Consider the following 26,153-nt stretch of genomic DNA (forward strand, 5'->3'; position numbering starts at 1 on the left):
AATCACCGCATCTAGCAGGTGATGATGTTGGCCATTTTGGAGTCTTATGATTTGGCGGAATGGTGATGGAGGAGATTAACAAGCCCTCGGTGAGGTATGAGTCCAAACTCTCTTCCAATGCTTGTGCGGAGTTGACCAAGGCCCAGTCTCATTGGGACAAATTGAATGCTAGGATTCAACATTTTCTGTTTCTGTCTTGCACCACAGCCGTGATAGCTCACATCGAGCACTTGACGGTGGCTCGTGAGATATGACTAGAGCTCGACCAGATGTATAACCGGATGACCTTGATGAAGAGGGTTTCTTTGGAGGTGTAGATGGGGACTTTGTCTGTGAATAAGTGTTCTTCGCGTCGGGAACACATCAACAAGCTTTGGCAGCTTCAGATGCAGGTTCAAAATGCGAGGAAGCCTATTTCCTCCAAAGACATGGCGATCACTTTACTATCCCAATTGCCGCCACGATTCGGTACTTTTTATTCCACTCTTATTGTGTCAAGGCAAGAGTCAACTCTTCGGTGGGAAGAGTTGGTTCCTATGGTCTTGGACCAAGAGGAACAATTGAAGGGACAGAATGCTTCCAAATCACAGGCATTGGTTGGTCAAGCCTCTCAGAAGAAGGGGAAGGACCAAAATAAGGAGGAGGAGGACAACAAATCCAAGAAGGACAAGGAGAAGGAATCGACTTGCCATATTTGTCGAAAGACCGGTCACTGGAAGAAAGATTGCCCCAACAAAGACAAAGAGGATACCAAGAAGAAGGACACGAAGGACTCTGGAGCAGTGTCTGCACTCTCATCAGCTGCTTTTCTACACTTAGTAGTCATTGAGGACTCTACATCGACAACTTCTGATGCTGTAATGACAGCTCCCCAGGCTCGAGAGTGGATTCTAGACAGTGTTGTCTCACGGCATATGACTCCTTCCGTTGGTGTTCCTCATTTGCCCCTTCACGTGGGAAAATTCTCATTGGAGACAACTCTTCTGTATCTATTGCTGGGAGGGTTTAGATGCAGCTTATTCCAGATGGACGGGTGGTGGTACCCACCCCTCTGAGGTGTTTCATGTGCCAGGATTGGGGTATCATTTACTTTCGGTACATAAGATTTATGTTCTTGGCCTCTTGGTGGGATTTGACAGTGATACTGTTTGAGTCCTTGATCGTGGATCGAGGAAGGTTCTCTCTGCAAGATCTGAGAATAATGGATTCTACAAATTGAAGTCTTCTTCAGCTCTTACTTCTCTTCTTCTTTCTTCTCAGACACAGTCAGAGCTATGGCATGCTCGGTTTGGCCACCTGAACTATGAGTACCTTCGGAAGGCATCGCCAGGGTCGTTTGTCTGAGGCTTGCCGGACATAGTGGTGAGCCATCAGCCATGTGTCTCCTGCATTCATGGGAAACTGCATCGAGATGCGATTCCCAACAAATCTTCTAGGAGGTTTACTTCACCCATGTAGCTTGTATCTACGGATCTTTGTGGCCGGATGAGAACCAAGTCCCTGAAGGGGAGCTTGTACTTCACGTTGATTGTAGATGACTACAACAGGGTGACTTGGGTCTATTTCTTGACTTTGAAGTCGGAGGCTTTCTCTCACTTCAAGGATTGGCTTCTCTTTGAGGAAAACTGTTCTGGCCGGCAACTGAAGACCTTACGTTCAGACAAGGGAGGTGAATTTATGTCTAATGAGTTTACTCGTTTTTGTGCAGACAGGGGCATTCACCAGGAGTTTGCTAATGCCAACACTCCCCAAGAGAATGGCATTTTGGAGCAGAAGAATCGAAGTGTGATCGAGATGGCATGCATCATGATGGAGCACCGATTGACACCTCAGTTTCTATGGACCGAGGCAGTGACTACCATAGTTCAGATCCTTAATCGATCTCCTACTTCCGTCGTTGACAGGATGACACCTTTTAAGGCTTACTTTGGGACTAAGCCTGATGTCTCTTATTTCAGGATCTTTGGGTGTGACACTTATGTGCACATTCCAAAGACGCAGCGTGATAAGTTCGAGGCGGCTTCCCGACGACAGTTTTTTGTTAGCTATAGCTCCCAGTCCCAAGGTTATCATTTGTTTGATCCCATTAAGCGGAATGTCTACATGAGCCGAGATGTGCGGTTCGTGGAAGTTCCGGCCACAAAGGGGGGTGAGAAGCACCCCATCCTTGAAGATCCAGGGGAGACTTGAGCTCCCGAGACAGTTCCTTTGGAGCTAGAGCCTCTTGTTGGAGATTCTTGTTGGGCTCGTGACAGCCTCCGAGATTCAGGGATCGAGGGGGTCCCTGAGGAGTGGGAACCGCAGGATGGACCGCGGAGGTCACGGAGGAACGAGGCACATTCTTCGGAGCTTGTCTGCTCCAACTATTGTTTACTAACCCGTGTTATGTAGGATCAAGAGCCCACTTCAGTGAAGCAGGCCTTGTAGTCTGATCATTGGCGAAAGGCCATGGAAGCCGAGTTGGAGGCTATTGAGAGAAATAGCACTTGGTCTCTTATGCCTCGTCCCTCTCACAAGAACGTGATTGGTGTCAAGTGCGTCTTCAAGACCAAGTACCATAGCAATGGTTCTTTGGACAAGCACAAGGCTCCCCTTGTTGCTAAAGGTTTTGCTCAATGCCCAGGCATTGATTTCCACAATACTTTTGGGCCCATTGCTCGGTATAGCAACTATTGCCGTTGTTCTTGCCTTGGCTAGCCATAGGAGATGGCCTGTTTATCAGTTGAATGTGAAGTCGCCTTTCTGAATGGTGACTTGCAGGAGGAGCTCTATGTTGAGCATCCCCTAACTTAGGATCCTCGCATGGGAAATTTTACAGGTTGAAGAAGGCCTTGTATGGCCTCAAGCAGGCTCCGCATGCATGGAACGAGAAGATTGACTCGTTTCTTCAGTCGAAGTTGGGATATCGGTGCTCCAAGGCCGATCCGCAGCTTAATGTGCACACTTCCGAGGTTGGTTGTGTGTTGTTCGTGTTATATGTTGATGATTTGATTTTGACAAGGGATCATGCACAAAACGTCGTTCATGTTATATGTTGATGATTTGATTTTGACAAGGGATCATGCACAGAAGGTCCGAGAGACCAAGACAGCTTTACATCAGGCATTCGAGATGACGGATTTGGGGCTTCTTCATTTCTTCTTGGGTCATGAGATTTATCAGTCTCAAAGGGGGATTTTTATCTCTCAGCAGAGGTACATTCAGGAGCTCTTGGTGACTTTTGAGATGGAGACTTGTTGGCCCATTACTACTCCTATGGATTGGAAGGCCACTTCACACTCAAATTCACCCGTGATGAATGCTTCGCACTACCGTCAATTGATTGGATCCTTGATTTGGCTTCTCAACACTCGTGTTGATCTTTATTTTGCTATGGGTCTTTTGGCAGGGAACCCAAACAGGTGCATTGGCAGGTTGCCCTGAGGATTCTTCCGTATTTGAGGGGGACCTCTGACTTAGGGATTTCTTACCCCGCAGGTGCAGATGCTTCAGATCTGACTCTTGCAGGTTGGAGTGACTCGGAATGGATTGGCGATGTGGACCGCCGATGGTGTACTATAGGCTTCAGTTTTATCTTGGGTACAGGTGTTATCTCTTGAAGTAGTAAGAAGCAACCCCCCACAGTAGCCCTTTCTTCTACTGAGGCGAAGTATCGGGCTGCATCTTCCACCACATGTGAGGTTGTGTGGCTTCGGAGATTATTGCAGGAGCTTGGCTGCCCCCAGACTTGTCCTACTCTTCTGCGGTGCGACAATGAGAGTTGCATTGCCTTGGTACGGAATCCATTATTCCATGCCCAGACGAAGCACATTGAGATCCAGTATCACTTCATTCAAGAGAAGCTTCTCGATGGGACCATTGATGTGGAGTATTGCAAGATGGAGGATAATCTTGCAGATTTGTTTACGAAGGCGCTTCCCCAGGCTCTTCTTTGGTGGCATTCCAGATCCCTCAGTCTGATGCCTCGTCCAGGATCTGAGAGGGGGTGTTAGCTTTTGAGTCATCCCCTGGACAGGCTGTGTTAGGGTTTCTGCACAGTTAGGGTTTGGTACAGCAGACAGATTAGAGAGCCATGTCAGCGGCAGACAGAGTACAATGCCACATCAGCAAACTGTGCAGGTGCCACGTGGTAGCCTGCAGTGGCTGCAGTGCAGTCGGACAAATTTTTTGGCATTATTTTATTGCAGTCGGCTGTATTTAATGCAGTCGACCTGTTTATTTTATGCCTTTTATTTTTGCTTTATATAGCAGTCCTCCAGCACATTGTTGGTACATTATTCAATGATTTCAGATTATGATCTTGAGATCTGTTGGCTGAGGCAAAATGTGCTCGGGTTGATGGAGATCGAGGTCATCAAGTCGGAGACATACGCAGAAATTTCCTCTTCCCCCTTGTGTATTTCTGCACTCTTATACAGCATTCTACACCGCAGATTTTCTGCGTTTACACTGTCTCCTTTTCTCTCTCTCTCTCTTCTCTCTGTGTTCACTCTCTCTCAATCTTTGTCCTACGCTTCCGCATCACTGCACTCTGACACTACCAATTGCGTTAAGAAGCGCTTTGCATTAGCCTAGGACGTGGAGTTCTACGTTTGTCTATGCTTTGGCGCTCTAAGTGATCAATGTGTCAAAATGTTTCACTTAGGCCACACCATCATGGAAACTGAATGCACTTTGCACCATAAGCCATGCTTCATCCAACAAAAATGTTGTTGGCTATAAGAACTCCATACACAAGTATCATATTATTGTTAGCAGTAGAGTCATCCGTGGGACAGGCTGTGTTAGGGTTTCTCCACAATTAGGGTTTGGTACAGCACTACGGCAGAGGGCAGAAGCCACGTCAACAACAGACAGAGTACAGTGCCACGCGAGCAGACTGCGTAGGTGCCACGTGGCAGCCTGCAGTGCAGTCGGACATTGTTGAAACATTATTCAGTGATTTCAGATTCTGATCTTGAGATCTGTTGGCTGAGACAGGGCTGACGGAGATCGAGGTCATCAAGTCAGATACATACGCACATATTTCCTCTGCCCCCTTGTGTATTTCTGCACTCTTACACAGCACACTACACCGCAGATTTTCTGCGTTTACACAGTCTCCTTTTCTCTCTCTCTCCTCTCTCTGTCTTCACTCTCTCTCAGTCTTTGTCCTACGCTTCCGCATTGCTGCACTCTGACATGGTATTAGAGCGGTGAAGATGGATTGACTGAGGGCTGAACCTATCTGAAGAGAAGATTTCAGCGCAACACAAGGCTGCGTTTCCAGGATTCGAGGGCGAGCGGGATGGCTGCGCATCACATCAAGACTGAAGCGAGTGTGGGCATGCGGGAAAGGAGTCTAATCGGTGAATTTGCTACAGGTTATTGCTGTTCGAAGGGGAGGAAGGTTGCGTTTGAGGCCTTCCATTTTGCAGATTTTACCTTTTCATCGCCTTTGGCTGGTAAAGAAGGTTTGGGTAGCGGAGGAATCAGCCCTAGAAGGCTGCGTTTTTAGAGTCTGAGGGGGCTGATTTTGCGTTTTGCAGGTATAGCAGGTTAACATGTCTACAAAGACTGATTTGGAGTTCCAAGCGATCATGGACAAGTCCTACCAGCTCTTATGAGTCCAAACTCTCTTCCAATGCTCGTGTGGAGTTGACCAAGGCCCAGTCTCATTGGGACAAATTGAATGCTAGGATTCAACATTTTCTGTTTCTCTCTTGCACCACAGCCGTGATAGCTCACATCGAGCACTTGACGGTGGCTCGTGAGATATAACTAGAGCTCGACCAGATGTATAACCGGATGACCCTGATGAAGAGGGTTTCTTTGGAGGTGCAGATGGGGACTTTGTCTGTGAATAAGTGTTCTTCGCGTCGGGAACACATCAATAAGCTTTGGCAGCTTCAGATGCAGGTTCAAAATGCGAGGAAGCCTATTTCCTCCGAAGACATGGCGATCACTTTACTATCCCAGTTGCCGCTATGATTCGGTACTTTTTATTCCACCCTTATTGCTCAGGGCGGGAGTCGACTCTTCGGTGGGAAGAGTTGGTTCCTATGGTCTTGGACCAGGAGGAACAATTAAAGGGACAAAATGCTTCCAAATCGCAAGCATTGGTTGGTCAAGAATCTCAGAAAAAGGGAAAGGACCAAAAGAAAAAGAAGAAGGACAACAAATCCAAGAAGGACAACGAGAAGGAATCGACATGCCATATTTGTGGAAAGACCAGTCACTGGAAGAAAGATTGCCCCGAACAAATACAAGAAGAATACCAAGAAGAAGGATACGAAGGACTCTGGAGAGGTAGCTGCACCCTCATCAGCTGCTTTTCTACACTTAGCAGTCATTGAGAACTCTACACCGACAACTTCTGATGCTGCGATGACAGCTCCCAAGGCTCAGGAGTGGATTGTGGACAGTGGTGCCTCACGGCACATGACTCTTTCTTCCGGTTCTGTTGCCCATTTGCGACCTTCGTGTGGGCAGATTTTCATTGGAGACAGCTCTTCTATGTCTATTGTTGCGCAGGGTGAGATGCAACTTATTCCAAATGGACGTGGTGGTACCCACGCCTCTGAGGTGTTGCATGTGCCGGGTTTGGGATATCATTTACTTTCGGTCCATAAGATTTGTGCTCTTGGCCTCTTGGTGGATTTTGACAGTGATACTATTCGAGTCATTGATCGTGGATCGACGAAGATTCTCTCTGCAGGGTATGAGGAGAATGGCGTCTACAAATTGAAGTCTTCTTCAGCTCTTACTTCTCTTCTTCTTACTTCTCAGACACAACCCGAGCTATGGCATGCTCGGTTTGGCCACCTGAACTACGAGTACCTTCGGAAGGCGTCGCCAGGGTCATCTGTCCGAGACTTGCCGGACATAGTGGTGAGCCATCAGCCATGTGTCTCCTGCATTTGTGGGAAACTACATCGGGATAAGATTCCCAACAAAGCTTCTAGGAGGTCTACTTCACCCATGCAGCTTGTATCTACGGATCTTTGTGGCCCGATGAGGACTGAGTCCCTAAAGGGGAGCTTGTACTTCATCTTGATCGTAGATGACTACAGCAGGATGACTTGGGCCTATTTCTTGACTTTGAAGTCAAAGGCTTTCTCTCATTTCAAGGATTGGCTTTTCTTTGAGGAAAATTGTTTTGGCCGGTAACTGAAGACCTTGCGTTCAGACAAGGGAGGTGAATTTATGTCTAATGAGTTTGCTCATTTTTGTGCAGATAGGGGCATTCACCAGGAGTTGCTAACGCCAACACTCCCCAACAGAATGACATTTTGGAGCAGAAGAACCGAAGTGTGATCAAGATGCACGCACCATGATGGAGCACCGACACACATCTCAGTTTCTGTGGGCCGAGGCAAAGGCTACCGCAGTTCACATCCTCAATCGATCTCCCACTTCAGCCGTTGACAGGATGACACCTTTTGAGGCTTACTTCAGGACTAAGCCTGATGTCTCCTATTTCACAATCTTTGGGTGTGATGCTTATGTGCACATCCCCTAGACGCAGCGTGATAAGTTTGGGGCGGATTCCCGACAACAGGTTTTTATTGGCTATAGCTCCCAGTCCCAAGGTTATCGTTTGTTTGATCCCGTAAAGCGGGATGTTTACACGATCTAAGATGTGTGGTTCAAGGAAGTACCGGCCACAGAGGGGGGTGAGGAGTACCGTGTCCTTGGAGATCCAAGGGAAAGTTGGGCTCCCGAGAGAGTTCCTTTGGAGCTAGAGCCTCTTGATGGAGATTCTTCTTTTGATTCAAAGTCTTCTCTTCCACCAGCCACCCTCGAGGAGTTTCCGCCGGTGGATATTCCTGAGTCTTCAGCAGATGGAGAGCGACGGCGAGAGGTTCGTCCTCTTCCTCGTTCGGCCCGTGACACCCTCTGAGATTCAGGGATCGAGGGGGTCCCTGAGGAGTGGGGGCCGCAAGATGGATCGTGGAGGTCACGAAGGACCCATTCATATTCTTCGGAGCTTGTTTGCTCCAACTATTGTTTCCTGACCCGTGTGATGCAAGATCGTAAGTCCACTTCAGTGAAGGAGACTATGCAGTCTAATCATTGGCGGAAGGCCATGGAAGCCGATTTGGAGGCTATTGAAAGAAATGGGACTTGGTCTCTTGTGCCTCGTCCCTCTCACAAGAAGGTGATTGGTGTCAAGTGGGTCTTCAAGACCAAGTACCATAGAGATGGTTCTTTGGACAAGCACAAGGCTCGCCTTGTTGCTAAAGGTTTTGCTCAACACCCAGGCATTGATTTCCACGATACTTTGGCCCCCACTGCTTGTATGGCAACTATTCGTACTATTCTTGCCTTGGCTAGCCATAGGAGATGGCCTGTTTATCAGTTGGATGTGAAGTCGGCCTTTCTGAATGGTGACTTGCAGAAGCAGATCTATGTTGAGCAGCCTCCTGGCTTTGGATCCTCGCATGGGAAAGTTTACAGGTTGAAGAAGGCCTTGTATGGTCTCAAGCAAGCTCCACGTGCATGGAACGAGAAGATTGACTCCTTTCTTCAGTCGAAGTTGGGATATCGGCGCTCTAAGGCCGATCCACAGCTTTATGTGCACACTTCCGAGGTTGGTCGTGTGTTGTTTGAGTTATATGTTGATGATTTGATTCTGACATGGGATCATACACAGAAGGTCCAAGAGACCAAGACAGCTTTACATCAGGCATTCGAGATGACGGATTTGGGGCTTTTTCATTTCTTCTTGGGTCACGAGATTTATCAATCTCAAAGGGGGATTTTCATCTCTCAGCAAAGGTACATTCAGGAGCTCTTGGTGACTTTTGAGATGAAGACTTGTCGGCCCATTACTACTTCTATATGGATCTGAATTGGAAGGCCACTTCACACTCAGATTCTCCCGTAATGGATGCTTCACGCTACCGTCACTTGATTGGATCCTTGATTTGGCTTCTCAACACTCGTGTTGATCTTTGTTTTGCTGTGGGTCTTTTGGCAGGGTTCATGACTGAACCCAAGCAGGTGCATTGGCAGGTTGCCCTGAGGATTCTTCGGTATTTGAGGGGGACCTCTGACTTAGGGATTTCTTATCCCACAGGTTCAGATACTTCAAATCTGGTTCTTGCAGGTTAGAGTGACTCGGATTGGGCTGGCGATGTGGACCACCGACGATCTACTACATGCTACTGTTTTACCTTGGGTACAGGTGTTATCTCTTGGAGTAGCAAGAAGCAGCCCATGGTAGCCCTTTCTTCTACTGAGGCAGAGTATCAAGTTGCGTCTTCCACCACATGTAAGGTTGTGTGGCTTCGGAGATCGTTGGAGGAGCTTGGCTGCCCCCAAACTCGTCCTACTCTTCTGCGGTGTGACAATGAGAGTTGCATTGCCTTCGTACAGAATCCAATATTCCATGCCCGAACGAAGCATATTGAGATCCAGTATCACTTCATTCGGGAGAAGCTTCTGGATGGGACCATTGATGTGGAGTATTGCAAGACGAAGGATAATCTTGGAGATTTGTTTATGAAGGTGCTTCCCCAGGCTCTTCTTCGGCAGCATTCCAGGCATTATTTTATTGCAGTCAACTGCATTTAATGCAGCCGACCTGGTTATTTTTATGCCTTTTATTTCTACTTTATATAGCAGTCCTCCAGCACATTGTTGACACATTATTCAGTGATTTCAGATTCTGATCTTGAGATCTGCTTGGCTGAGACAGACTGTGCTCGGGCTGATGGAGATCGAGGTCATCAAGTCGGATACATACGCAGATATTTCCTTTGCCCCCTTGTGTATTTCTGCACTCTTATACAACATACTACACCGCAGATTTTCTGCATTTACAGTCTCCTTTTCTCTCTCTCTCCTCTCTGTGTGTTCACTCTCTCTCAGTCTATCCTACGCTTCCGCATCACTGCACTCTAACAATTATTGCCATGATCATTTGACACACCCTTAGAGCTTTGGGGGGCCTAAACACACATCATGTAACACCCCTGAAATCGCAATGTAATATAGAAAGTTTGATACCAAACTATGATGTCATTCCAGTCAGTTCGAAGGTTTTTTTATGTTCCCAAAGGTTATTGTCACTTATGGGAGAAATTTCAGCCTCTTGCGTGTCTACAACTCTTTACCCACTTAAATCTCAAAAGCACCTGGCAAGACTGGAGAATTAAGGGACAATTGTTGCTAGATCATGCATCAATTAATCAAATATATCATTTGCTTATCATGGACCAGTATGGATTGGCAATGTTAAGCTAAAAAAGGTGCATCACACATTAAATCTTCATTAGCGCATTAAAAAAGCCCAAAACTCAAATTTAACTAGAGTTTCTATCTCCTACAAGTAAACGCCCAAACTTTGGGGGGATCCGCATCTATAAATAGGAAGTTGCCTAGTCACTCAAATTTCAATTGTGAAGGACAGCTGTGTAGAGGGAGCGGAATGCAGTCTTCAAGTGTGGTCGAAGTGGAGGAAGAAGAACATCAGCAACCACCAGCTCCAGATGATGTAAGACAACAGAGCAGCCTGCAGCAGGCTGAAAATGCAGCCTCAGGATGATCACCAGCTGCAAAACACAGGTCAGCCCTCAGTCACAAGCCACATGTCTACTTGGAGTAGGGACCACCTGCAAAAATGCAAGTCAACTCTGCACAAAATCTGGTCACCAGTAGGGGGAAACCTGTTGCTAGTGAGCCTGAAGGATGTGGACAGCTGGGTGACCTGATCTGCTCCAAAATGCAGCCTGCAGATGAAGATATAATGCACATGGTAGCAGACAGCAAGGAAGGATACTCCATGAACTGTAATGTCCTCCAAGTTAGGGAGCAGACAGCAGGGGAGAGGATGAGTCAAGAGAAGAATGATGGATGAAGAGAGTGATTTGGTGGATGTGAGTTAGAATGTATAAGAATTTGTGCCCTATTTATAGGCACTAGGCAGTTTTGGGTGGCACCCCAAAATGTGGCACTCAGCCCTTTTTGGGGCTGTAAGTATAAAACCAAAAGGAATTAAGGAAAATAAATAAAGTTAATGAACGGATTTCCTACCACTCATAGCAGTCACCTAGCTCCAGCTTCCTGCCAAGAATCAGCTGCGATCATCTTTTGGTAATTACATTGCTGTGTTTACCAGTTCTAACCCTCCAAACCGCTGCATTTTGGTTTCCAGTCTGCTGCCATTCCACTTTCAGCATGATCTCAGTTCCAACTGGTGGTTATAACCCTTGGGATCCATCCCCAGTGGACATTGCTCTTCAACTACTTCCTCAGTCCGCTCCCACAAGAGTCTATTGCTATTAGATAGCTTTGCCTTTGAGCAACTAGTACACTCTTTCCTTCATTCACAGCATTCATTCACTTCAAAGTTATCTTTCTTCTTCATTTGTGTTTTTTGCCTTTGTGTTTTTGTTTGAGTTATTGTGTTTTAGTCATATTTGTACATTCTATGGTTTCTCCACACAAACTCTAGCATATCATTAGAGTTATTGTGTTTTAGTCATATTCTACATTCTATGGTTTCTCCACACGAACTCTAGCATATCATCACATGGTATTAGCATCGGTGCTTTTTGACAAAGTATTGTGCAACTATCGTGGAGGCTTGGTTTGTGTGAGATAGACATGCAACCAATTCACAATGTCAAAGACTCCTTGCTCTTGGGATCGCACAGTGTCTTTTCAAACTTCTCCATCATGGAGGCCTAGAGGAGACGTTATGGCCTCAATGGGCCTCAATGAGGAGGACAACACATCATCTATTTCTTCTTCTAGGCCAAATGTAGGGATAATGATAGAAGCGAGTTCAGTGAATTCTTGTGTATCAAATTTTCCCACCACTCTCAAGACACTTCTAGGGGCCTTGCACATCAATGAAGATTAGTTGGTGAGGCTGGCCACCTCTCCACTTAGGGAGGACATGTTGCATTCAAGACAATTGGTGACCCATCTTCTCCATCACAACCTAGCCGAGTGTCAAATTGGTATAACCCTTTTGAGTCATATGAAACAAAACCCTTCCGTGTTTCTTCTTCTAGACCAAGATCCAAATCATGAAAGGTTTGATTATGTTGATTTCCATAAAGGCGGCTCTAGATGCAAATATACACCCACAAGTATACCTCACATTGTATTCTCTATTTCATTTGAGCATGGAGTTGGCATTCCTAATTCACAATTCCCTCCCATCATGCCCTCTTCGGCAAATTCTCTTTCAGTTGCTTTCAATAGCTTAGGTTTAAATTCCACAACTACATTGAGCACAATGGTTTAAGATCATATGTTTCCATCCCTAGCATTATATCTTTTGCCATACTAGATGTTAGTTACCCACAAGTGAATGCCACTCTACACCCTAGTACATCGTTAGCGGGAATCCTACCCATTAGCATTGTCCCTTACACACACTTACAAGTGAGAGAGATCTCCATCCTCTACTTATAGTGTGCCATCACACTATAAGTAGTGCCATCACATACTCCATGAGTCATTCTGATGCAAGGATTTCCATTCTACCTACAGTGTGCTTATCTCCCCTCCTTGAGCTACTCATGCGGCTACCTTACCCATGCCCAATTAGTCTACACCCACCTTGACGATATCCGTTAATGGAGAGCTCGCAATGAAACAGCAAGTGTCAAGTTGATGTAGGGATTACTTCCTAAGTTTCACTCCCAATTATAGCATTTTCCCCTATCATCTAATCGTTGGAATCATCTCTTTGACTAGTACGCGGCGAGAGATCACACCCAACGTATCAATTTTGATTGAGCTACATGAGTTTTCTATTAAAGGAAGAGGATGATCTAATAGTCAAGTTGGCTGAGTATAGGTGGTTAATTGTCAAGTTCGCTACTATTGGCTCTCTGAAGTCAAGTGACGATCATGTTACATTCTTCTTAAACAAGCTCCTTCTAAATACTTCCACTTTATGCAACACATTATTTCGTTGCCCCAATTGCCAACCTTCTATGAGTTCAAATACCAATTCTTGCATTACGTGAGGCTACATTATCAAGTCCACAAAAAGACCTCTTCTCCATTTCAATTTCAAAGGAGGCTCTAGTAACCACTTCTTCAAAGGGAAAATTTGGATGTGGCAAGAATTCTCAAGATAGGAAGACTACCCAAAACAAGGGTGACACTCCTTCAAATAGAACCAAAGAAACTAAAGACACTAACCCATTTGGAAGTAACTCCTGAAGAAAAACATGTTTTGCATAAACACTACCAACGCTCGGGCCACATAGACGAGAAGTGTTGTTCCAAGATCAAAGGTCTCCCAACCAAGAAGCCATGGCAGATTGTGGCTGCATCCACAAGTGGCACTACCCTAGATAGTCGAGTGATGCTACGCTTTCAGCTTGTTGCACCACCTGCTGCTCCTTTTGGTACACAGTCACCTCAATGGCATGCCACTGGCCATGTAGCATATGAACAACCTCCTTCTCCTTTGCCTTATAGGTCTCTTGAAGGAATGGGCGAGTAGTCTACTAGTGAACATCACTCTTCTAGTACTCCCTCAGCCCGCTCCCAAGAGAGTCATCGCCTATTGGACAGCTCTACCTTTGAGCCTTTTCTGCACTCTTTCCTTCATTTGCAGCATTCACTCATTCACTTCAGAGTTATCTTTCTTCTCTATTTTTGTATTTTGTGTTTTTGTGCTTTTGTCTAGGTTATTTTGTTTTATTGGCATCTGTACATTTTATGTTTTCTCCACACAAACCCTAGCATATCTTCACATGCACTTAAAAGGGCAATAACTTTTGGGGTCTCCACAAAGGTAAAGCCTATGGAAATCAACAATGATGGTGGGCCGACAAATGCAAAGTCTTTATTTGGAGAATGCCAATGGGTGGTCTTCCACTTGCCTTTGCACTGTCAAGTTGCAATATTTCTAATGGCTCTTACTTCTTTTGTACTACAAGTAGGAGACCTATCATCATCAATTTCTTTCTTGCCCCCACAGCGAGAATGGTATGGTCTCTTTTCTTTGCTATTTGGCACCATGTGGTTGGTTCCACTAGGCAACCAAGAGATTGGGTTTTTGCAAAACCCAAATTGATAGATTCTATGCAATCACATGTGAAGTCCTTTTTTCACTTTTTGTGTTTCTAGGGTTGTTGGCATAACTGTACTATCTGAAATGCATTCATTTTTTGTTCTACTTCTGGAGTGCGCAATCACATTACCCATCTCTAAGGCCTTCACCAAGGCAGCTTAACATCATTTAGTATGCAAGCATCCTTCCCAAGAATGATCTGCTTTCTTGGCATGCTACAGTTTCTTTAGTTTCCTTGTCAATCATATCATCCTATTGTGATTCCTATATTGTAAGTCATATAGTTCACTTGTATATTTTTGTTTCTAGTAATTAGTACAATTAGCCTACACACATACACATATGTATATCATTCACAAACGTGTGTGCCAAGGAGGGATGTTTTTTATAGGCAAATAGAGATATTAGTTTGATGTTTTGTACATCAACCAAGAGTATCAATTCTTAGACGTTGGTGTAGCCTACAAGCGCACTATCTAGGATACCGGAAGTTAATCAAAATACGATTGAAATGCCCTGAAGAACAGAAACAATAATTCATCACAAGTGGCGTTGAGAAGCCGTACACACGCCAACTGCACTGTAGATCGACTAAAATACCTAGTCCTGAGCATAATCCTGATCCTAGCGAGAATGCATTCCGTGCCCATCAGAGGAATGAATGATTAACGGAGGCATGTGCCTTTAAGTTGAGGGCCATGAGAGAGAGAGAGAGAGAGAGAGAGAGAGAGAGAGGGCTTACTTCTGGCGAGCAAAGGAAGCACGCTCAGGAGCAAGCTGGCCTATGCGGACAAGCTCGTCGAGGGTGCCCACCAACTTGGGCACGTCCGGAAGGTCCACTTCTTCCTCAGCCTGCTCGCCCTCCTCCGCCATGAAATCTCTTCTTCTTCTTCTTCTTCTTCTTCTTCTTCTTCTTCTTCTGATTCTCCTCCTCGTCCTTTTGATTCTGCTTCTCCGTCCTGATTTTCCCTGCTCTTATTTTCTTTACGTGGTCAGTTGGATTCGTCAACCACTGCATGCCACATCCATTTTTCAATTCTATCTTCATTCGGGTCGACCCATCGTCGTGGATGGGCGCTGTCTCAAGACACCTACTAAAAATTTTGTATTTTTAGGGGGATTTCATATTTTGCTTTTTTGTTTTTTCCAAGATCTCAACATATGAGCATGTAGGGGATATCAAGAGAAATTGAATGAATTTAATATTAATCAAAATTTTTAATGCAACTTAAAAAATGCTATTTTCAGCTATTTCTCAAGGTGGTGGTACATTTGTGAATGAGTAATGTGACACTTTTTAGCAAATCAATGAATGTCACGTAAGTAAGATTCTCAACATATTCCCTTGTTTTGTTATATTACTAATTGTAAGGTGTTTGATTTTTAGCACTCGTTTTACAATTGGCTCCTTTACCCTTAATAAAGGAAATCTAGTGAGTCAAACAAGCGTTTTACATAGGAACTAAAGTTCTAAGGCTAGTTACATACCAAATGCCAAACACCAGCTTTGTGAGTGTTAACCAATAGTATTTATTTAGGGGTTCGGTAGTTCTTTACATATAGAAGAGGACATGACGTGTTGTTTACATACTAAACAAGTAAACTCCCCACCCATTTTTGGGCATGGAATCTCCCCGCCCAATTTATAAAATGATGGACATGAGTGCACTTTTTGCGTCTGCAAACAATCAAAATAATAGAAAACTTTTTCACAAAATACATCCTTTTAGCGTGTAAAGGCTTTGTGCCCATTTCTGCGACCAATTTTAGAAACTACATGCCCAAACTTTGAGCAAGGGTTGGTCATCCCTCATTTGGCGTGTAGCTAGCCTAAAGTTTATAGAAAACAAACGTTTATTTAATGAAATGTAGCTAGGTAGACACACATAATTAAGAGTGAAGATGAAGAAAATATTTTTAAAATGTGTTCTAGTAAAACTAATTGTATGACACTAAGCCTTTGATGTTACTTGCTTGAGTTCATTGTAGTACTAATATGTGTAGCTATATTGACACATATAATTAAGAGTGAAGATGACGAATATATTTTTAAAATGTGTTCTAGTAAAACTAATTGTATGATACTAAGCCTTTGATGTCACTTGCTTGAGTTCATTCTAGTACTGTTATGTGTTAGAAAAGAGATATTCTAATGCTAACACATGAGTATAGTTTGAAATTTATCATCTTCAATTTTTGGTAATTCAATTTCTTTTTAAAAATCAACCATTCATTTTACCAATGTTTTGAGCTTAAATACCAAGAATACAATTCAATTTGTTTAGTGTTTTCTATTTTGTTACACAAGTAACCTACTAATTTTTTAATACATAACATGGAGTGATAACAATTGCAACTAACTATATATCAACTAAAGAATCATAATGTAATGGTTGAATACTTCAACAAGAGGTACGATCAATGTTCATAGCACCTTGCAAAAGAAGAAGCATACAAAGACAAACAAAATTTAGCAAGCAAGGGTGAGCTAGGTTTTTATAGGGGAGAATTTAGCTTATGCATGGGCAAGCCTTAAGGGCAAAACATTTTAGTATCTAAGTTAACTATGCAATGAAGGTCATTTTAGTCTATCTAAGTTAGGTAAATTGGCCAAGTGGCTCAAGTACTAACTCAAATTTTGTATTTGTGATATTTATTTTATTAATATTACAATATATTTCTGCGCCTAAAGAGAATATACAAAAATGATAAGAAAGATGTATGTATAGCAATGAGACTAGGCATAAAGCACTTAAGAAACATAGAACCTAGAGCCATATTAGCATGGGGGAGAGTTGTCATGATACTTTCCAAGGATTCATAGTTATGGGAAGAGTGTCCTAATTCTCGCATTAAGCAATGGTATTGTATTATATAGTACGATATTGTTTTGTATTGTGGTTGAAACCAAGATAAATGATGGCAAACTTACTTAGCTACTTAGTGTTTAAGTCATCAATATTTTGCTTATCTACATGTTGGACTTCATTCAAAACAAAGCTTGTTAACCTACATCAACACTAAACAAACATCAGCATAATATTAAAGTATTGCTTAATCATTTAAATGTATTATAAAAATTGATTTCATACATGGATTTTTTTTAAATTTGTAATGTGAAAAGTTGTATTACATAAGTAGTATGTACATCTCCCTAAAGAGGGTAAAAATAGTATGGACACATACTTAGACTAGCTTCGAAAGAAGTTTACAAACCAGCTCAAGAGCCTATCTTTGGTAGCTAGTTCATTAAGTAGTGCTTGTGTTTGTGTGAGGACAAAAACCTCCTTAAAGTAACTAGCTAACCTTCCCTTTTGGTAAGCCTTGCTTTACCATGGACCACTTCATTCCTAAATGACCAAATCACTCGAATAGCTACAACTCTTATGCTAGACCAAACTTTAGAGGTACATCATTCATATTGCCCCTATCTTCTAACAACGTTTGCTTCGAATTGAAGTCATAGTGCAAGTTAATTCATTTCAATCCCATTTTAATACTACCCCATAAGGGATGCACCTCAAGATAGTTCCAAAATAAGTTCTTAATCTTCTTTCTCCCTTTCGCATAGCACACATAGACATGGCACACTCTTGAATCTACAAGTCCAGTCTTTCGTGGCAAGCTTCTTTGTGACCACTCTCTATAACATTCTAGCTTAAAGGAGGGAGTGGCCATCACTACTTTCTTTAACCTCCTTATCCATGTAAAAATGCACTCCCTATCCGTTCATGCTTTTATACTACTCCTACGGTAGCTAAAAACTATCTACCATTTGGAGTCTTGAAATCAGCTCTCTTCTTCATGAGCAAAGCCAATTTCCCTTCACCATTTTTCCAAAATTTAATTGAACTTAGCACAATCAACTGGTAAGATGTAGGCCATTCATTCTTCTTCCTTGATAGAGCTAATTGTAGCCAAAGGGACTCCTCCTCTATCAAGTTAAATTGATTTCTAATTAGATTGGGTGCATTGGAGTTGTTTGAGGCAGTATCCCAAACATCATTCCTATAGGCAATACCTTTGGAGTGTAGCTTGTACACATCCTAGGGTTTTCAGGAGCAAGAATATATCCCCCTTGATAAGCATCATCATTAAGCTATAGACTAAAGTAGAGAGAGGGATCACTCTTGCTACACTTTTCTCATTTCCACATCAGCTCCATTGCAACTTCTTTTCACAGAGTTTACTAACTGTTGTGCAACTTGAGATTCCCTTATGTTGATGGTTGATGGACCCCCAAATATGAGGTCCTACTAGCGGCACTCTTACTATTACTTACCAAAGGCCCTAGTATGGGTAATCCATTGGCCAACATCACTAACCAGGTGTGCTTTACTAACATTCTTTTGAGGCTAGCAAAGGCCAATTGTATTATTTTTTCCCTTAGTGGTTCCAATCCTAAACCACCTTTAGTGACAAGGGATACAACCAAATCTCATATGGCCACCCAAGTTTTTTATTTACCAAAGTTCAAAAGCCCAAGTTGAAGCAAAAAGCAAAGCAAGAGCCATGGCGGATGGAGAAAGAGAGCAAGAGAGAGAGACACACACAATATGTGGGAACTCCAACAATCACAATGTGTAACCGGCCTTCCCTTATTCAATAGTTAGTAAAAGAATAAAGAATAAAGTGATAATGATGGGTACCCACTTCCTATTGTGTGTGTGTGCGGGTATAGTGTACAGTGAGTAAATGTGGGCAGTTAGGCATAGGCAACTTTACCCCTAATAACCTCCCACTTAAAGGCAAATGTGCCTTAGTGAGGAGCAAAAGAAAAAAGAGAGAACACAACATGTACATCAAGTACAATGAGACGAGGAAAGATGTCATCTCATCCTACACCCATCAACCTCCTTAGGAAGGTATACCATTCCACTAAGAGACTTTTAGTGAGCAGATTTACAGGATTCATATCCATAAGTAACTTGACAAGCTCAATGGACTTATCCTCTACCACCTTCCTAATGATGTGATAATGCACCTTAATGTGCTTTTTTTTCTTATGGAAAACTAAATTATGAGCCAACTAAATGGTACTCATTGAATTCGAATGATAGTATAGGAGTCATAGGCACACCAATATTTGCAACCAAACATCCTAACCATAGGGCGTCTTTGCAAGCCTCAATGGCTACATGTAGGCAATACATTTTTGTATCCTGGATATCCAAGAGATAGCGCCTCTAGCAAAGGTAAAGGCATACCCAAAGGTCGACTTCTTATTGTCTACATGTCCTGCATAATTTGAGTTAATATAATCCACAACTTATGTATCCTGGCTACAATAGCAAAGTACATATCTGTTGTGCCTTTCAAGTATCTCAAGTTACCATTTACAGTGCCCCAATGTTGCCTACCAAGTGTAGCCATATAATGTGCCATAACTCCCATTGCAAATGCTTTGAAAAGATGAGTGGCTATCATGGCATACATCAAATTGTCCATTGTGGATGCATACAAAACCTTGGCCATCTTTGCCCTCTCATCATCTAATTATGGACAATCGACATAACTAACCTTCACATGAGAAATAAAGGATAGCCAATAGCCTTAACATCTTACATATGAAATTGCTCAAGTACTCGATGTGTACTCCTTATTGGACAAGTAAGTCCCTTAGAGTGATTGTGATTGCATAATGCACGTAGCAAGTATGTGTGAGGCCTATCATTGTCCTTCATCTCAAAGCTTTTCTTGAGCTAAGTCTTTAAAGCATCCAACTTAGCATGAGCACTCCGAAATAGAGGCATGTCATTAACATAAAGCACCAAGATATAAGGCTACCATCACAGGCCTTCTTTGTGTATGAACATGGATCACAGTGGGAATCCCCCTGTGTATGAACATGGATCACAGTGGGAATCCCCCTGTGAATGCATAAAAGTATCAAACTTATAGCACCACTCCCTAAGTGCCTACTTAAGCCCATAAAGACTCTTCACACTGTCTCATTGGGGCTGGCTATATGGTAACAGGAGGCTTCTCCTAAAAGACCACCTTGCATACCTCAACTACCTACTCAAGCTGCTTATGCATATTCTCTTCATGAAATACAACATCATGGCTACAAATAACCTTTCAAGCATGTGGATCCCAAAGGCGATAGCGCATCTCACTTGTATTGTCGTATCCAAGAAAGATGCATTTAACAAACTTCAAATCCAGCTTGTTGCATTTGTCCTTTGGAACGTGGCAAAAAGTGTCACATCTAAAGATCCTCAAATGATTATATGACATTGGTTTTCCAGACTATACCTTCTCTGCAACATGACAACCAAGAATGATGTATAGGGATCTATTAAGGCAATAGAAACTACCTCAGCCCAAAAGTACTATAGTAGGCCTGCTTGACTAAGCATACCACAAACTCTTTATTGAATACTCCTATTCATGTGCTTTGCAATACCATTCTAGGGTGGGGTGTATGGGATGATCAACTGACACTTAATATCTCATTCATTGAAAAATTGCAAAATGATTATATGACATTGGTTTTCCAAACTATACCTTCTCTACAACACGACAACCAAGAACGATGCATAGGGATCTATTAAGGCAATAGAAACTACCTTAGCCCAAAAGTACTATAGTAGGTCTCCTTGACTAAGCATACCACAAACTCTTTCTCAAACTCTTTCTTGAATACTCCTATTCATGTGCTCTGCAATACCATTCTAGGGTGGGGTGTATGGGAGAATCAATTGACACTTAATATCTCATTCATTGCCAATTTGCTCAAATGCCTTAGAGACATATTCATTCCCATTCTCAGACCTTATGCATTTTAGCCTATACCTAGATTGTTTTTCAACAAGAGCAACAAAGCATTAAAATGTAGCCAGAACATCCGATTTCTGCTTAATAGGGTAAGCCCAAACCTTATGTGAATAATCATCAATAAATGTCACAAAGTACCTCATGCTCGCCCAATGACTAATAGGGCATGGGATCACATATATCAAAGTGCAAAAGAGTTAGAGTCACACCCACGTGTATAGAGCTAGACTTTTTATGAGCATTACGTGTCTGCCTACCATAAAGATAATGATCACATGAATCAAAATGTGAGCAATCAAGAGGCAAAAAGATATTGTAAATGAATAGATACTTTCATTTCTTTCAAAGACATGTGTCCAAGGTGATGATGCCATAAATATACATTGGATAAATCAATTATAGCCAATACATGGTTAATAGACCTAGATAAAAACAAAGGATAGAGGCTGCTAGCCTTGGAACCTCGAGCAAAAACAAGGTGACCATGTGTAATCTTCCATGTAGAAGCACTAAAAGAGACATGGGATCCTGCATTGTTCAATTGTCCAGCAAAGAATAGGCTTTTGGTCAAAGCTAGGATATGACATATATTATGCAAAACAAAAGAGTTGCTTGAAGCAAATTGTAGGCTAACATCCCTAGTGTCAATGATATCCAATGGAGTGTCATTTCCTAGCCTCACAAAATCTATAATGCTATGATAGGTATAAAACCAATCTCAATGTGGGATAACATAGCAAGAAGCCCCCAAATCAAGTACCAAATACTAAGACTAAGCAGATGAAGCATTATCAATTGAGTAGTATAAAGAGACAAAGCATGAAAGATATAGTCATCATCAAACTCAAGCTAGTACGATTTGTATCTCTTCAATCTTCATGTTGGAATGATTAGAAACAATGCTTCAATCATTAGATTTTCCATTTGCTACCTACTATGACCATGTTGCCCATAATAATGACATGTCATAGAGGACTTACATTTGCAAGACTTACTATGAGGTTGCCCATGACATAGAGACTTACCCTTGTTGGGGATGTGAGTCTCTACCACAAATATTATTTCCATTACCACCATTTTTGTCTCTAACACTCCATGCATGAGAAGTGTGGTCTGCATTAGTGCTCTTTCCATTTTCTTATTCTATTAGTAGAGCATTCTATACATCGCTAAATTTAAAACCACCTTGAGGGGTATGAGCACTCGTAGCAGTACTAAATGTGTCCCATGACTCAAGAAGTGTGACAAGCAAGAACAAAGACTTGATATTATCTTCAAACTGAATGCCATGTGATATAATCTAATTGAAAATGGAACAAGCTTCTTCAACATGTTTAATTGAGATGTGAGACTTTTGTTTGTCATAAAGCTTAGCAATCTTTTTCCATAATCCATAAGCACCACCCTCAGTGTCAATGATATTAAAATACACCTTCTTTGATAATGAAAAAATGATAGTAGATTTGCATAGCTCATAAAATTCTACCCAATCCTCTGCATCATAAAGATTATACTTTTTGCCCTCTTCAATGGTTTAATATGTCTCTTCTGCACCAAGACTTGCCATATTTGCATCTTCAAGTATTTGAAGTTATTGTTATCAAGCTTTTCAATATTGAGAATAGCACTATCGGTTGATGAACTTGCTATAATGACTGCAAATGTCTACAAATAACAAGAGTATATTTTTTTATAAATTCAACAAAGTAGTCCCAAAGCTGATCCAAAAGGTTAGACAAAATTATTTCAAGTTATTGTCATCAAGCTTTTCAATTTTGAGAATACCATTATTGGTTGATGAACTTGCTATATAATGACTACAGATGTCTACGAATAACAAGAGTATGGACCAGTGTAAATTCAACAAAATATTCCCAAAGCTGATCCAAAAGGGTGGGCAAAAGGGCAGGAACAAATGAGGGTATAATTGTCCACAAAAATCCCTTCGTTCAAAAGATTCATAGAAGATTTCTATTATTGCCTAGATCACACTTTCATTACAACGTGCAATTATTTAAGATTGCTTCTTCAACTGCTCAATTAGAAGAAGGCAATGGAAGAGGAGGATCTCCACCTATTGTTCTTTGATGTGAATGTAAGAATAGATAGATATACCATGGTGAGATTACTCCTTCATGCTACGCTGCTACCATCATATTGTTTTGAGCTATTAGAAGACATGAACATTGGCATGTTCACTACTTGTATCCACCCTTTTTGTCCAACAACACCCTTGGCAACAAGATCTACACTGAAGACTTATATGATTAGCAAAGCATGCCTAGAAGATCATTGCCACCACTACCTCAAAAAAGGATTGAGGACCATACACAGTCATAGCACCTAGGGGACTTATTCCCCTAGTCCCTCCCTACTTCACTTGACTCAAGGCCCATCAAGGGTAGGACATTTTGAGAACATCGGTAGACATGTCTCCCTGAGTTTTGCACTCATTTTGCACCAAACTTATTATCTAATACTAATTGGGTCCTCAAGTGTGAGACAACATTCCAAGCCGACTTGGGATTCGACTCATCTCCTAGTTACACCCTCACGAGCACAAAAGTCACTTCACAATGAGAGAGACACCACCTAGGTAGTGCACACACCCTTCTATGGTGAGAACACAGTCTAAAGGGCAATTCGATGAAACTAGCAACATCGGTGGCCCACATAATCCTAATCCTTTCCTCTTCTACCTTGGCAATAAGCCTATCCCCGAAAATAAATCCGAAGCTAATTACATTCCCACCACTTACTAGCCTAAAGCACAAGGATACTACTAGTACTCTCTACACCTCCAAACTAACATTGACTGTACATGGATCCCATCAAACCTAAGAGCATATCAAGAAAGTCAAAAAATGATTCAAGAAGTGTTCAATTTACACATGTGAAGCTCTTTCTTGCTAAGGACTCAATCAACGTATGGATGTAGCATCACATTATCTTCTAACGTGCGTTTATGGGTGGTAGCAAGTACCTAGAAGGATCTGGGGCAACGTAAGTATAATCGTACTCTAACATTTTAATCGCATGCTATTGATCTACATTGGTCATGATTTGACATCCCTCTCTTTCCCATTGCACTCATAATAAACCACTATTGCAAGAACAAGGAATCAATTTGTATAAGGCGATCAAGGTTGGCTAGTTCACTGGGCATGAGCTCCACACAACTTCACTTGAAGGAGGTGATTAACCTTCTTTTCGGGCCTACTCTTTTGAAACATAAGTTGCAATAAGCTCCTCGATGATTGCAATAGCCTTGATGAAGATGAGACCTAGCATCATCTATAGCATTTTCATCAAGGCCTAAGTCAAGCTGTTCATAGCTATGAGTGAATAGAGTAAAGGTATTATCAAGCTGTCGAATACATGTGACAATGTCGTCGTGTGTATGTACAACCATGCTGGTAGCTAGTTTCAAGAGAGACTGTCTCTCATAAGAAGGTTTAAGGCCAAGAGGGGCATCTGGCTTGCTGTGGCTGATTTGATTGAGCAGTACTAGCATGTGGCTTTAGCTTGCCATAGGCATTGAATTAAAGGAACTTTTAGGCTTAGGTGGGGGTTTTCCATCCATTGAGTGGTTTTTGTCTAGAGAATGAGATAGAGACACAACTCAGGTGGTCTTTGGCAATTCCTCATGATGATTGGTGATAGTTATCGATGGGCTTCCAATGACTCATTGGACTAGATTGTGATCCTTTGCAAGTTAGTTGCTAGGGTTCAGAGGCTAGAGTCAATATAGGCTTGACTTGAGGATCCTGATGTTGAGATATCGAGCTCCACTCGTGATACGCCAAGGTGACCGTTGTGTATTTATGTCACCGACTTGTCAGTTGCAGACGTGGTTGGTACACCGCCCATGAATAATAGCTACATGATAGCTATCCTTATCTACTCTAGTTCGTGGCTCAGTTAGTATGCCACCTTAGTTAGTTGAGTTTGGTTTGAGACCCATATATAGGGTTCTTCTATTTCTTTGTACTTGAGTTCTTTTGGCTTACACAACTAAGAAGAGGAAAACTGTTTTTCAGCCTCCACCCTTGTGTGTATTCCCCCATTGTGCAAGCAAGAAAGCTACAAGTGAGACTCCTTCCTTCTCTCCCACAATCTTGACATGGTATCAGAGCCTTGTTCGTGGTAAGGAGCTCAAGAAAGCAAACTAAGCTCGCGGTGTTCTGGTAAGAAAAGCAATGTTGCTTTCATTTTTCTGTTTTGGGAGCAAGTCTCTGCAGGTAGCACAGCCGGAAATTGCAAGAGTGCATTGTCTCAGGTTGAGACGCCCTTCGCGGTGAAGCAAGAGGGTAGTATATGCTACGAGCAAGGGCTTTAGCCCTTGGCGACCTTGTTTTTTTGATTTGAGGCCATTTCGGGGCCTGTTTTGGAGGCGTAAGTTTTCTGCACGCACTCAGGAAAAGGCCCAGTTTTATGCTGTGCGACCACTGTTCTACAGGTCGGTGAAAAGTTACTGTAGAAATTGCATCGTATGCTTGTGCGCAGAGACATTGGGAGTTTCAGAATCATCCTTGGTTCCTGTTTATGCAAAAGCGTCACTAGAAAGTGACTGTGTGGTCAAATACCACTTTCGCCAGTTTTGCAGATTTGCCCTTGTGAGGGTGAAGCTGAGTTTTTTGCAGTGACAGAATTTTTTGCAGTGTTCTGTAATGGCGTCTGATTCTCTTTCACAGATTATAACTGAAAAGCTTGACAAGAACAACTTCCAGGCATGGAAGTTTAGAATGACGAATTTCCTTATGGGAAAAGGATATTGGGAATTTGTTGCAGGAAATGAAGAAGAACCAGTTCTTCCTGATGTTCCCAATCAACAGCAAATGCAGGCATTCAAAGCATGGCATGAGAGAGCCAGGAAAGTTATGTACTGGCTGTCTATCAGTATTTCGGACTCTATGATTGTGCATATTCAGGATGCAAGTACGCCAAAGGAGACATGGGATACTTTGTCAAAAATGTATAGCACAAATACTCAAGCCAGGAAAATGCAGCTCAAGCAAGAGTTGCATAATGTGCAAAGAGAAAATATGAGCATCAATGACTACCACATGAAGGTGAAGAAGATTGCAGATGCACTTGCTTCCATTGGGTCGCCAGTGGAAGATGATGATTTAGTTTCTGTGACCTTGAATGGTCTAGGAAAGGATTATGCACAGTTTCAGACATCCATTTCAGTTCGTGAAAGATTTCCTGATTTTGAGGAGTTGATTGCTCTTCTAATTTCTGAGGAGCAGAGAAATGGTGGTGCATCTTCTTCAGGAGGAACTTCAAAAGAAGCTGTCTTCTACTCAAATGCTGGAAGAGGTAGAGGCAGAGGTAGAGGAGG

At 42.5% G+C, this 26,153-nt stretch overlaps 1 protein-coding gene across 3 annotated transcripts in view; it reads right to left on the reverse strand.

Annotated features, from left to right (window-relative positions):
* LOC148014886 (uncharacterized) overlaps positions 1-15,019 on the reverse strand; it is a 274,224-nt gene extending 259,205 nt beyond the window's left edge. For 2 of the 3 annotated variants that reach the window (XM_087665463.1, XM_087665465.1), the window contains exon 1: positions 14,772-15,019. In XM_087665463.1, the coding sequence (XP_087521589.1) occupies positions 14,772-14,902 (131 nt within the window). In that variant the 5' untranslated portion in view covers positions 14,903-15,019. The remainder of the gene's footprint in view (positions 1-14,771) is intronic. The other variant, XM_087665466.1, reaches the window with a different exon arrangement.
* Positions 15,020-26,153: the final 11,134 nt, after the last annotated feature.

Source organism: Lygodium microphyllum, chromosome 24 (assembly GCF_053477565.2).
Source record: "Lygodium microphyllum isolate KBCC chromosome 24, Lygodium_microphyllum_v1.1.10, whole genome shotgun sequence".
Classification (NCBI taxonomy): Eukaryota; Viridiplantae; Streptophyta; class Polypodiopsida; order Schizaeales; family Lygodiaceae; genus Lygodium; species Lygodium microphyllum.